The following is a 12,440-nucleotide window of genomic DNA, read 5'->3' on the forward strand; positions in this document are numbered from 1 at the left end:
TCCTGCGACACCCTCCAGGCTACTTCGCCTCTAGTTCCGTACATTTCTTTTTTAAAATCTCAAAGATTGAAAATTAAGACTCCTGTTTTCATGGTTAATGGATATTTGGAGGTGGGGGGAGTCTGGCTCCTCAGACGCCATAGAAGCCTGGATCACGCTACACAGAGAGACAGAGACATCCCATGTGAAACGCCGAAGTGCTCCTTTCAGACTAGTGGATAGGGCACTCTAGGGTTTTCTTAGCTCGGTGCTTCTTAGAGTCCTGGCAGTCTTTGGGTGGCGTCAGAACGTTTCCGGGCGAAGTTGCTGGCAGGTAGGTGGTTGCTCCGTCAGTGGGTGTAGTTGGTGGCCACATGTAGTTCTTGGGTAGCCAAGTCTGCTGCTTCACTTTTTAATGTCATTATTTTTCATGTATATTTTTCTTATTAGTAGCATGCATTTTTTTAGTATCTTTTGTTTATCACAGTTCTGTGTGTATATATCTAAAATCTCACCCTTTGCTAGGAATAACTTCCTTTTGTATTTTATTTCATGCTGAAACCTATAGCAATAAATACTACTTGTGTTTGTTCCATATTTTATTATGTATTTATTTAGTGTATAGTTTAGTGTAAAGTGTTTTTTTTAAATATTGGAGTTCTTATCTGTGTTTTAAACTGTTTCAATTGTTAGGTTGTGAACCGCCCAGGGACTTGTGTATGGGGCAGTATTTATTTATTATTTATTTATTTATTGTTAGATTTATATACCGCCTTTCATTAAAAACAATCACAAGGCAGTTTATAGAAATGTGGTTTATACTACAAGGTGGTAGTATAGAAATGTGTTGAAATAAATTAAAATCAATAAATACTTATCCTATTTATATATTGCCTGATATGTGCATCACTAGGTGGTGTATGCAATTTAAAACAACAAATACAGAGTAAAAACAATTAAAACACCTTCACAGAATAAAAATTATAATTTCATAGGTTAAAAACAATGACTTATGATTTAGGGGGTACCTGGTTTTTAAGTTAAAGTTTACCCTGTGTATCACTTGATCTCTTCTTTTTCCCACTGAAGTGGTTGCTCTTTGAACCCTTTCAGATCTGAAGTGGGGGTTCATGTGACTGCATATTCCTCTGTACCAGGGGTTCTCCAGCTTGGATCCCCAAATTATTTATTACATTTATCGACTGTCCTTTTTTAAACAGCAAGTTTAAAAAGACATACAATAAACACCATCTAAAACACACTACTTAAAGCAATATAAAAACAACTTTAAAACAATTAAGAACCATTTAAAACCATTAAAAAATACTTAAAAACAATTTAAAAGCCAGGCCAAACAAAGACCAGGCCAAAGAAATAAGTTTTCAGGGCTCTCTTAAAGACCAACAGTGAGCCTAAACTGCAGATATCTGCCAGGTGTGCATTCCATAGGCTAGGAGCAGCTACAGAGAAGGCCCTGTTCCGGGTAGCCACCTCTCCAGATGGCCTCAATGTGCAATGGGGATCATACAGAAGAAGGTGCTCTCTAAGGTAGCCTGGACCCAAGTCATTCAGGGCTTTAAAGATAATAACCAGTACTTTGTATTTTGCCCGGAAACATATCGGCAGCCAGTGCAACTGTTTTTAAAACAGGCATCATGTGGTCTCTCCGGGTTACCCCAGAGACCCAGTCTGGCTGCCGTATTCTGAAGTTTCGGAACTACATACAAAGTAGAGTGCATTGCAATAATCGAGCCTGGAGGTTACCAGCTGTTTTGCACCACTGTTTTGAGATCGTTCTCTTCAAGGAATGGACGCAGCTGTTAAATCAGCTGAAGTTGATGGAAAGCGTTCCTGGCCATAGCCTCCACCTGAGATACCAGGGTGAGGCCTGGGTCCAGGAGTACTCCCAAGCTGCATACTTGTTCCTTCTGGAGGAGTGTAACCCCATTCAGCACAGGAAGATCTAACTCTTCCCTCAAATTCCGATTCCCCACAATGAGCACCTCCATCTTGCTTGGATTCAGTTTCAATTTGTTATCCCTCATCCAGCCCATTACTGCCCGTGGGCAGGTGTTTAGGGAGTGAATGCCTTTACCGAGAGATCCAAAAGAACCAACAGAGTTGCACTCCCTCTGTCGATTCCCTGGTAAAGGTCATCCATCAGGCCAACCAAGGCTGACCCAACCCCATAGCCTGCTCTAAAGCCAGTTTGAAATGGGTCTAGACAAACTGTCGAACTGCAACTCTCATAATCCACCAGTCCCAGTGGCCAAGGCCATTGTGGCTGGGGGTTATGGGAACTGGAGTCCAACAACTTTTGGGCACCCAAGTTGGAGAACCCCTGCTCTGTACAAAATTGCAGCTGTTGATGATGGAAGCTGTAGTCCAGCTCTCCCTGGGGAACCTCAGATTGGCCTTCTCCAGACTGTTGGCCACTGTAGTTGACCGCCTGGTAACCCTATTCGTAGCCTTTCTAGCAGAAAGGGGCCAACATCAAGGCACTGCTGCTATTGCTTTGCTTTGACCCACCAGGGCACCATGTCGGAGCTGAGCGATGAGGCCAGCGAGTCGGAGCTGCTGAACCGCAGCCTGTCCATGTGGCATGGGGCGGGGCAGATGGCCTGTGCCCAAGAGCTGGACGTCCCGCTGGACCTTCACACGGCAGCCTCGATCGGCCAGTATGAGGTGGTGCAGGAGTGCATCAGACGGTAAGGAGCTGACTTCTTGGGAAAGAAATAATGAATTTATGATTTGATTTGACTGATATACTGCCCTTCCAAAGGTGGCTCAGGGAGGTTTGTATTAAAATCAAAAACCAATTAAAAGCAGATTAAAATTACAATTGGCCCTGCTAACTTGGCAAAGAGGCACCTTTCAATGTGGTGATTCTCTTTATTTAGTAGGGGGAGAGTAACCGGTCCTCTCCACCCCCAGCACAGGACCTCCAGTGACTGTTGCAGGTGTCTACCTGATGTTTCTTTTTAGATTGTGAGCCCTTCGGGGGACAGGGATCCATCTTATTTGTTTGTTGTTTCTCTGTGTAAACTGCCCTGAGCTATTTTTGGAAGGGCGAATTAATATAGAAATTGAATTAATAATAATAATAATAATAATAATAATAATAATAATAATAATAATAATAAGGTCCTTGGGAAGGACTCGATGTCTGGATAAAACAAACCAGTCAATAACACTTGTCTGACTGTGTAAATAAATAAATAAATAATAAAAGTTCCTTTTTGTAATTGACAGAAATCACCATCTGTCAATTACAAAAAGCAACTTTACTGGGAACAGCCTATATTTTGCAACAGTATCTATAATAATAACAATATTGATAATAAAATTCTGGCATCCCAGGTCCTTGGGAAGGACTCGATGTCTGGATAAAACAAACCAGTCAATAACACCTGTCTGACTGTGTAAACAAGAAATAATAATAATTAAAACTAGATAACATTAAAACTGAATATCATTAAAAGCCAGGCTAAAGAAAATGAGTCTTTACAGCTCTCCTGGACCTTTCATTTACCATGGACCTTTCACATTTAGCCTACTTTCCAGTAGGCTTACGAGATCACCCGGCATTCCGTTCGTGTGTCTACCTCCACCATCAACTTTGCAGTGCCTGGGACCAATATGGACCAAATTGGCTACAGTTGTAGGCAGGGTTCCCTCTACCAGGGATTCCCAGATGTTGACTACAACTCCCAGAATTCCCAGTTGCCATGGCTTTTGCTTGGGGATTCTGGGAGTTGTAGTCAAATACATCTGGGAATCCCTGTTAGAGGGAAAACAGGATGTAGGAGTGCTTAGGGACCTCTCAGTAGCGTAGTTTGTGATGATGTCATCCACCCTAATTCAAGATGGCGGACCCTTAAACATTTAAGGCACAAGTGGGCTAACTTGTGAGCCGTCTAACCGATTTGAACCAAATTTGGTACAGTTGTAGTGAGTGACCCATAGGGACACCTCAGTGGCGTAGTTTGTGATGTTGTCATCCACCTCTTTGTTGAAAAGCCATATATACATGCCGCTTGTCCCTTGGTTTTGTTTTACATTTATATCCTGTTCTTCCTTCGAGGAGCCCGGAGTGGTGTAAACGGTTATGTTTATCCCCATAACAACCCTGTGAGGCGGGCTAGGCTGAGAAGTGACTGGCCCAGAGGCATCCAGTGAGTTTTGTGACTCACGGGGGGGTTTGTGCTCGGGTCTCCTTGGTCCTAGTTCAACACTCTAACCCAGGGCTGCTCAACTTCGGCCCTCCTGCAGATGTTGGCCTACAACTCCCATAATCCCTAGCTACTGGCCACTGTGGCTGGGAATTGTGGGAGTTGTAGTCCAAAAACATCTGGAGGGCTGAAGTTGAGCACGCCTGCTCTAACCTCTACACCACATCTCCATCATCATCATCATCATCATTATTAACAGTCTTTAAAATGGATACCTCTTGGCAGCGTGCAATTGGCTTCTCTGTGGCCGTCATAACTTGTCCTGTGCCTTCCAGAAAGGAGTTGGACCTGAATAAGCGCAACTGCGGGGGCTGGACCCCACTGATGTACGCCTCTTACATCGGCCACGACACCATCGCGCACCTGCTGCTGGAGGCGGGCGTGGATGTGAACGTCCGGTCGCCCGAGGGTCAGACTCCGCTGATGCTGGCTGCCAGCTGTGGGAACGAAAGCGTGGCCTACTTTCTCCTCCAGGTGGGCCTCCCTGTCGATGGCTGCAAGATCTCTCATGGGCACGCGGCCAGTTTGTGTTTAAGCCAGGCCTCTGTCCACAGTGGCTGAGGATTGTGGGAGCTGAAGTCCAACATCGTCTTAGGGACCTGAGTTTGAGAAGCTCTGCTCTGGGACACCACACTGGCTCTCAACGTTAGGCTAGAGTCTTTCTCCCTGAACATTTCCCCCCCCTCCAGTCGGTTGTTGCTGCTTTTTGAACTTTTGATTTCTTGTGGCCTTTTCCTTCTTCACCCACTCCCATGTAACTTTGGCATGGCTATCCTCATCTTCAAGATTCCGGCTTTAATGCTGGCGCATGGTGTTTTGAGAATATGGCTGAAAAGTATCATGTACACCAGGCCTGCTCAGCTTTGGCCCTTCTGCAGATGTTGGCCTACAACTCCCATAATCCCTGGCTATTGGCCACTGTGGCTGGGGATTATGGGAGTTGTAGTCCAAAGACAGCTGGGGGGCCTAAGTTGAGCAGGCCTGATATACACACACATAACTGAGTGTTGAAGTTGAGGTGGATGAAAACGCCTGCTTCAGACGTCCCAGGCGCACTGCGAACGGTGCTTCCTCTAAAAGGGATTCCCAGGTGTTGTTGACGACAACTCCCAGCATCCCCGGCTGCATTGGCTTTTGCTTGGGGATTCTGGGAGTTGTAGTCATCGTCAGCATCTGGGAATCTCTGTTAGAGGAAATAAATGTTGCTAATTCTGCTTTGTCCCGAAGTCCATTCTGTCCTCGGCGGCAGAGGCTCCAGAGATGCAGGATTATTTGTAACAGATGCTCTCTGTTCCTCTGCAGCAAGGGGCCAGCTTGGAGATGACCGACATCCATGGCTGGACTGCCCTCCTCCACTGCACCAGCACTGGCCACCAGCAGATGGTCAAGTTCTTATTGGACAACGGAGCCAACGCCAACTGCAGGTACGGGAGGGAGCAGCCAATGGAGGCTCCACTTTTCTTGCAAATGCTTATTGGTTGGTTGGTTGGTTGGTTTTATTCAACTTCTCTACTGCCCTTCCAAAAATGGCTCAGGACGGTTTACACAGAGAAATAATAAATAAATAAGATGGCTTAGACGTTGTACACCACCCAGAGCCTTCAGACGGGGCAGTTTATAAATGTAATAAATAATTAAAAATAGACGTGCGTTAAGGAGAACAAGTAGCCCAGCCATCCTTGCTGGGCTGCTTGTATCCCAGATGGTGTTGGACTACAACTCACATCATCCCCAGCCACGGTGAGTGGAAGATGGGAGTTGTAGTCCCACATCTGGGTACCCAAAGCTGGGAGCCCCTGCTTTAGTGCAACGTTGGCTAGATAGAAGACGCAGCCTAGGGCAGGCCTGCTCAGCTTAGGTCGTCCCCCCCGGCAGTTTTGGACTACAACTGCCACAATCCCTAGCAGCCAATAGCCAGGGATTATGGGAGTTGTAGGCCAACCTCTGCAGGAGGGCAGCGGCTTCTCCAACGATGAGCAGCCCTGTCCTAGTGGCATGACTCAGTGGCAGACTGAATCCATATCTCATTATATGAGCCTGCGTGGTGTAGTGGTTAGAGTGCTGGACTAGGACTGGGGAGACCCGAGTTCAAATCCCCATTCAGCCATAAAACTAGCTGGGTGACTCTGGGCCAGTCACTTCTCTCTCAGCCTAGCCTACTTCACAGGGTTGTTGTGAAAGAGAAACTTAAGTATGTAGTACACCGCGCTGGGCTCCTTGGAGGAAGAGCGGGATATAAATGTATAAATAATAATAATAATAATATATAGCCGAGGTCCCCTTCTTTCCATTTCCGCCCAAGCATTTGTCCTTCACATGGTTCTGTCCACTCTTCTCTGGCTGTTCCTTGCCTTACCTTGCCCCTGTTCTCACTTCATCTGCTGCTGGGACTCCCTGTCCTCTTGCCTGTTGTCCTGATCGCATTAAGGAGTCCTTTGTGGATCATCTCTTTCTTGGCTCTACTGCAAATTCCGTTTTGCCATAAAGGCTTCCGGTGAACGTGCACTGCTCTTTTTCCGGCTGAATCTTCACACCCTTGCTCTGTTCTCTCTCTAGGATTTTTGCTTGGGAAATTCCACCTCTCTCCATTCTCAAAATTCCGGTTCCTTTCAGTCTGTCTATTCCCTCTGCCTCAGCTTCTCTGGAGTACCATCAGATTTCTTCTTTAATTCCTTTCTTCCATTCAGTATTAGATGCTGTTGCAAAGATGTGCATGTTGACATTTTAAACAGCATTTCTGCACTCAGATTTCCAGCTACCATAGGAGAGCTGGTCTTGTGGTAGCCAGCATGACTTGTCCCCATAGCTAAGCAGGGTCTGCCCTGGTTGCATATGAAAGGGAGACTAGAAGTGTGAGCACTGCAAGATATTCCCCTTGGGGGATGGGGCTGCTCTGGGAAGAGCAGAAGGTTTCATGTTCCCTCCCTGGCAGCATCTCCAAGAGAGGGCTGAGAGAGATTCCAGCCTGCAACCTTGGAGAAGCTGCTGCCAGTCTGGGTAGACCATACTGAGCGTGATGGACCAATGGTCTGACTCAGTATAGGGCAGGTTCCTATGGTAGAAGGGCTGGGAATGGGAAAGGCCTCCTGTCTTTGGAGACCTTCTGCCCGCCGGAGTAAATAATACTGATCTAGATGGACCAAAGATTTGACACCATATCAGGCAGCTTTGTATGGTGATCTGCTCACCCTGGAGTGTGTTTACGACCAAGCAGTCTACGGTGTGCTCTCCAGCATTGCTGGCTCTTGAATCCTCTGGCTGTGTGTGACCACAACGCCCATTCACGCAACTCACCACCCCACTCCTGACTGTCGCCCTGTGTGGACCGTTTCTTTCTGTCGTCCAGGGAGCCCTTTTGTGGATACACCCCTCTGATGGAAGCAGCCGCGTCTGGCCACGAGATCATCGTCCAATATCTCCTCAATCACGTAAGTGGCGGTTGACTTCTCATGCCATCCAAGGCGCCATTGCTCTAGCTCAGGGATTCTCAGCATTGGGTCCCCAGATGCTATTGGACTTCAGCTCCCATAATCCCCAACCAAAGGCCCGTGGGGCTGGGGATTATGGGAGTTGAAGTCCAAAAACATCTGGGGGACCCAACGTTGAGAATCCCTACTCTTGCTCTTGCATGGAGAAACTTAGATCTTGCTTCCAAGTTCTGGCTTGAATGGCCCAAATTCCTTCCAATGTTTATTGCGGGGTGCAAAGCAGAATCAGCAGCTTCTTTCCTTCTCTTGAGGAATATGATTTGAACGTGGCATTGGAATTGTGATGGGCAGTGGAATCATCTTCATAAGAATTGAGAAGTCTTGCTGGATCGGGCCCAGAGGCCCATCCAGTCGAGCATCCTGGCCCACCCAATGCATCTAGGAAGCCCCCAAGCAGGAGATGAGTATCACCAAGCAAAAATATATTTATTTTCTGCATTTTATATCCCGCTCTTCCTCCAAGGAGCCCAGAGCGGTGTACTACATACTTGAGTTTCTCTTTCACAACAACCCTGTGAAGTAGTTAGGCTGAGAGAGAAGTGACTGGTCCAGAGTCACCCAGCGAGTCTCATGGCTGAATGGGGAGTTGAACTCGGGTCTCCCCGGTCCTAGTCCAGCACTCTAACCACTACACCACACTGGCTCTTGGGGGGGTTGGGAAGAGAAAAATCCCCCCCCCAAATCTCCAGGAGTCAGTAAGTGGAGTGAAGGGGACCACCGAAAATGACCCCCCTGGCCCTTGAAAATCACCAAAAAATCCCCCAAATTGGTGGAAAACATCTTGCCAAATTGCAGATACCCAGGTCATGGTAGGTGAGACCTGCCACAATTTCCGGGCCGCGGATACGCAAAACCATGATTGGGAAACCCGTGGTTGGTGAGGGATGACTGTATTGAAATATCTTGCTGGCGGTCTCAACTGGCCTTGACCGCTTTGCAGGCTTGAAATGGGATCTGAAGCCTGGCTTGCCGACATGGAGACGAGTGTGTCTGCAGGTTTCATTGGTCCAGCCAGCACTTTGAGGCCTCGATGCCTAAAATCCCTGCCTTGGACCACATACCTGCGCCCTTTTATACACGCTGTGGCAGCATTGCAAAGATGTCCTTAAAGCTCATGCTTAGAAAGGGGTCTGTTAACATAAGAAAAGCCCTGCTGGATCTGGCCAAAGGCCCATCCAGGCCGGCATCCTGGCTCATGTGTTTGCCAGCCAGGTGCATTTTGGGAAAGGTAACCGTCTCCTCCTGTTGGTGTTCCCTCTGACTTCGATGGCAATGCACAACTGCCAAGGCCAGTAGCTATTGATAGCCCTCTCCTCCTCCATGAATTGGTCTAACTGCCTTTTAAAACTAACTAAGACTGGTGGCCATCACCACATCCAGTGGCAGTGAATTCCATAGTTTTACACACAAACTACTCTTGTCTCTCATAAATCTCCCAGCATTCAGCTTCAACAGATGACCTTGAGTTCTAATATTATGAGAAAGAGCGAAAAACCTCTCCCTATCCACTAGATCCACACCATGCATGACTATATACGCCTCTATCATATCCCCCTATTAACTGCCTTCTTTCTAAACTGAAAAAAGGCCCAAATGATGTTGTCTTTTTTCCATCGGGGGGGGGTCCCCCTTCCAGTCGGTGCTCCCACCCTCACTAGCGCCAGTACCTTGGCTGGATGTGTCGTTCTGTTGGTTTCCTTAAAAAAAAAAAAAAAAAAATCATGGACTGTAATAAAGTATATATGTATTCATTCTTTGGTGGCTTTTTTGATGAAGCTGTGTACACACTCACACTTTGGATCCTCTTTGACCATGTGGGTCCCTTTAAAGCTGAGACCAGTGGACCAATGGAACTGACCAATGTCTTTCCTCCCAGCAGGGTGTGAGAGTGGACGTACGGGACAACTCCGGAGCCACCGCACGGATGCTGGCCAAGCAGTATGGCCACACAAAGATTGTGGGGCTGATAGACTTACACACGGCCCCTGTGCCCAAGGTCCTCTGCAGGGGTCCAGGTGGGTCGGGCACCTCTTTGTTTCTGGCAGAAAGGGGGAAGGCCTAGGTGTTACCCCAGCTTGTCTCCTGAATGGGGAGGAGAGCTGGTCTTGTGGCCGCAAGCATGAATTGTCCCTTTTACTAAGCAGGGTCTGCCCTGGTTTGCATTTGGATGGGAGACTACATGTGTGAGCACTGGAAGAGATTCCCTTTAGAGGATGTGGCCACTCTGGGGAGAGCAGAAGATTCCAGGTTCCCTCCCTGGCAGCATCTCCAAGATAGGGCTGAGAGAGGTTCCTGCCTCTCTCCTGCAGCCTTGGAGAAGCCGCTGCCAGTCTGTGAAGACAATACTGAGCTAGATAGACCAATGGTCGGACTCAGTATGGCAGCTTCCTATGTTCCGGATGTTGTTGGGACTTCAACTCCCACAATTCCCAGCCACAGTGGAAGGCAGCTTCCTATGCTGAATGTCAACTTTCAGACTCTCGTCTTTTCACTGCACTGTAGGCTAATTGTCTCAGTCCTTGAAAGATCGGATGCAGCTGGAGGACATTTCTCTTGGGGGTGGGGAGTTCCTAAGTAAGGGCCTGCTGCCTGAGGTAGGGGTCCTCAGCCATGGCTCTACATGGTCCAAAGCTCCCGCAGTGGCCAAGTCTACCTGGAGGCTGGGGATAATGGGGGTTCTAGGCCAACAACCTCTGTGGACGCCTGGCCGAGAACCTCTGATCTGTGGTGTATAAGTTTCTGGAGCACTTTCAAGAAATGATATTTACAGTGCCCGATAACTGAGGCAAAGGGACACTTTCGAACGTGGCTGCTCTCTTAAGAACAGCCTTTCCAGCTCAGGCCCAAGGTTTATCGGGTGCAGCATCCTGTATCCCACCAGATGTCTCTGAGAAGCCCCCAGGCAAGAGATGAAGGCATGCCCAGCTCCTGCCGTTGCTCCCCTGCAACTGGGATTGAGAGGCATCTTGACTCTGAGGCTGGAGGTGGCCTATAGCCATCGGGACTGCTAGCCACTGATAGACCTATCCTCCATGAACTTGTCTAACGTGCTCACTGCCAGCACAGTGAAGGCCGGCAGGAAAACTATTAGGAACTTGTTACATCTTCAAAGGTAACTGGTTTGCTGACTGTGTGCTTTCCGGCACCCAGGGAAATACGAAGACCTGAGCTCATCGGATGAATCCTCTTCCGCTCCTCAGCGGCAGAGGCCTGCACGGAAATCCAGGGGCCCCAGTATCCACGAAGGGCCCCATGCTTTGGCCAAGATAACAGCGGTCCGGGTCGAAGAGAAAAGCCCTTCGCGTTATGGTGAGCTCCATTTCCTCTCCTTAGTAATCCCTCTCTTTGTTACTGGGCTAGCAACTGTAATTGAGCGCTTTCCTGATGGACAGAGAAACTCCTCACCACCGGATTGTTATAATGAAGTATTTATTGTTTCTGTGTTTGGAGCACACCTCTGTGTCAAGCCGTGTTTCTTCATTGCTTTGGGCATTTTATAGAGTGGTGGTTCCTGGTCTTCGGTCCCGAGATGCTGTTGGACTACAACACCCATCACCCCCAGCCACAGTGGACAATGGGAGTTGTAGTCCAGCATCATCTGGAGACCCAAGACTGGGACTCGCAGCTACAGAGAAATAGCTAAGAAGGATTGACCATATGGCTGGAATTCCTGTTACAGAATGTTTGTGTCCACGTGAGTCTGGGGAAGTGAGAGATTTGATCCATTTGTGTTTTGCGGTACCTTCTACAATGGCTGACATGATGTGTTTATTTGTGCATTGATTATACTTCATCCTGGCAGGTCTTTGAGGTCCTAGTAATGTTTTATTAGCCGATTCCAGACCCTCTGGAAGAAGAAAAGTAGCCAGCTTTTTAAACACTGCCATCAAAGCACGTGGCATGCTGATACCACCTAATTCAGGGCTTCAACAGATGACTTCTTCATTACAAGCCCCACCGCCCATTGAGGTCATCTGAGGAGGTCCGTCTCCAGTTACTGTCAACTCATTTGGTGGCTACACAGAGACAGGCCTTCTCGGCTGCTGCCCCGAGATTGTGGAATGCGCTCCCTGCTGAGATCCGATCCTCCCCATCTCTGGCAATTTTCAAAAAACACCTGAAAACCCATCTTTTCGCCCAAGCTTTCTTCGCTTCCTAATGCTTTTGGGTTTTGATTTCTGGTTATTTTTAAATAGTTAAATTGTTTTTAAGTTTTTGTATATGTTTTCTTACTGGGTTTATGTTGTTGTAAACCGCCCAGAGACTAAAGTTTGGGGCGGTGTACAAATTGGATAAATAGATTTGAAATAAAATAAATAAAAACCTGTCTCCCCCACTCACTGTCTCCCTTTTGCACACAGAGCAGGTCCCTCCCGAAGGCTACGTGACCTTTAACAATGATGGAAGCAGTTCGGATGGAGGAGATCTGCGTTACAGGGATGTCACGTCTCCGATTAACGAGCACGACGTGGAAACCTGCAGCAGCCAAGGTAATCTCCCCGGCGGTGAGCGGCTGGCTCTTCCTTTGCTCCCTCTAAACCAGGGCTGCTCAGCAACAACAACAAAATATTTATACACCGCTTTTCGAAAAAAGTTTACATAGAGAAATAATAAATAAATCAGCTGGATCTCTGTCCCTAAACGGCTCAAATCTAAAAAGAAACGTAAGAGAGACACCAGCAACACTCACCTTAGGCCAGGGATGTACAAGTCAAATACCCTGGTGGGCCGGAACCAACCA

The 12,440-nt window shown here is 47.6% G+C and overlaps 1 protein-coding gene across 4 annotated transcripts in view; it reads left to right on the forward strand.

Annotated features, from left to right (window-relative positions):
* The window catches only part of ANKS3 (ankyrin repeat and sterile alpha motif domain containing 3), a 26,323-nt gene continuing 13,883 nt past the window's right edge, over positions 1-12,440 (forward strand). The window contains exons 1-8 of one of the 4 annotated variants that reach the window (XM_053276661.1): positions 1-313; positions 2,512-2,687; positions 4,487-4,685; positions 5,514-5,635; positions 7,558-7,639; positions 9,576-9,714; positions 10,850-11,008; positions 12,061-12,189. In XM_053276661.1, coding sequence (XP_053132636.1) covers positions 2,518-2,687; positions 4,487-4,685; positions 5,514-5,635; positions 7,558-7,639; positions 9,576-9,714; positions 10,850-11,008; positions 12,061-12,189 — 1,000 coding nt within the window. In that variant the 5' untranslated portion in view covers positions 1-313; positions 2,512-2,517. The remainder of the gene's footprint in view (positions 314-2,511; positions 2,688-4,486; positions 4,686-5,513; positions 5,636-7,557; positions 7,640-9,575; positions 9,715-10,849; positions 11,009-12,060; positions 12,190-12,440) is intronic. The other 3 variants (XM_053276662.1, XM_053276663.1, XM_053276664.1) reach the window with 3 other exon arrangements.

Source organism: Hemicordylus capensis, chromosome 13, assembly GCF_027244095.1.
Source record: "Hemicordylus capensis ecotype Gifberg chromosome 13, rHemCap1.1.pri, whole genome shotgun sequence".
Classification (NCBI taxonomy): domain Eukaryota; kingdom Metazoa; phylum Chordata; class Lepidosauria; order Squamata; family Cordylidae; genus Hemicordylus; species Hemicordylus capensis.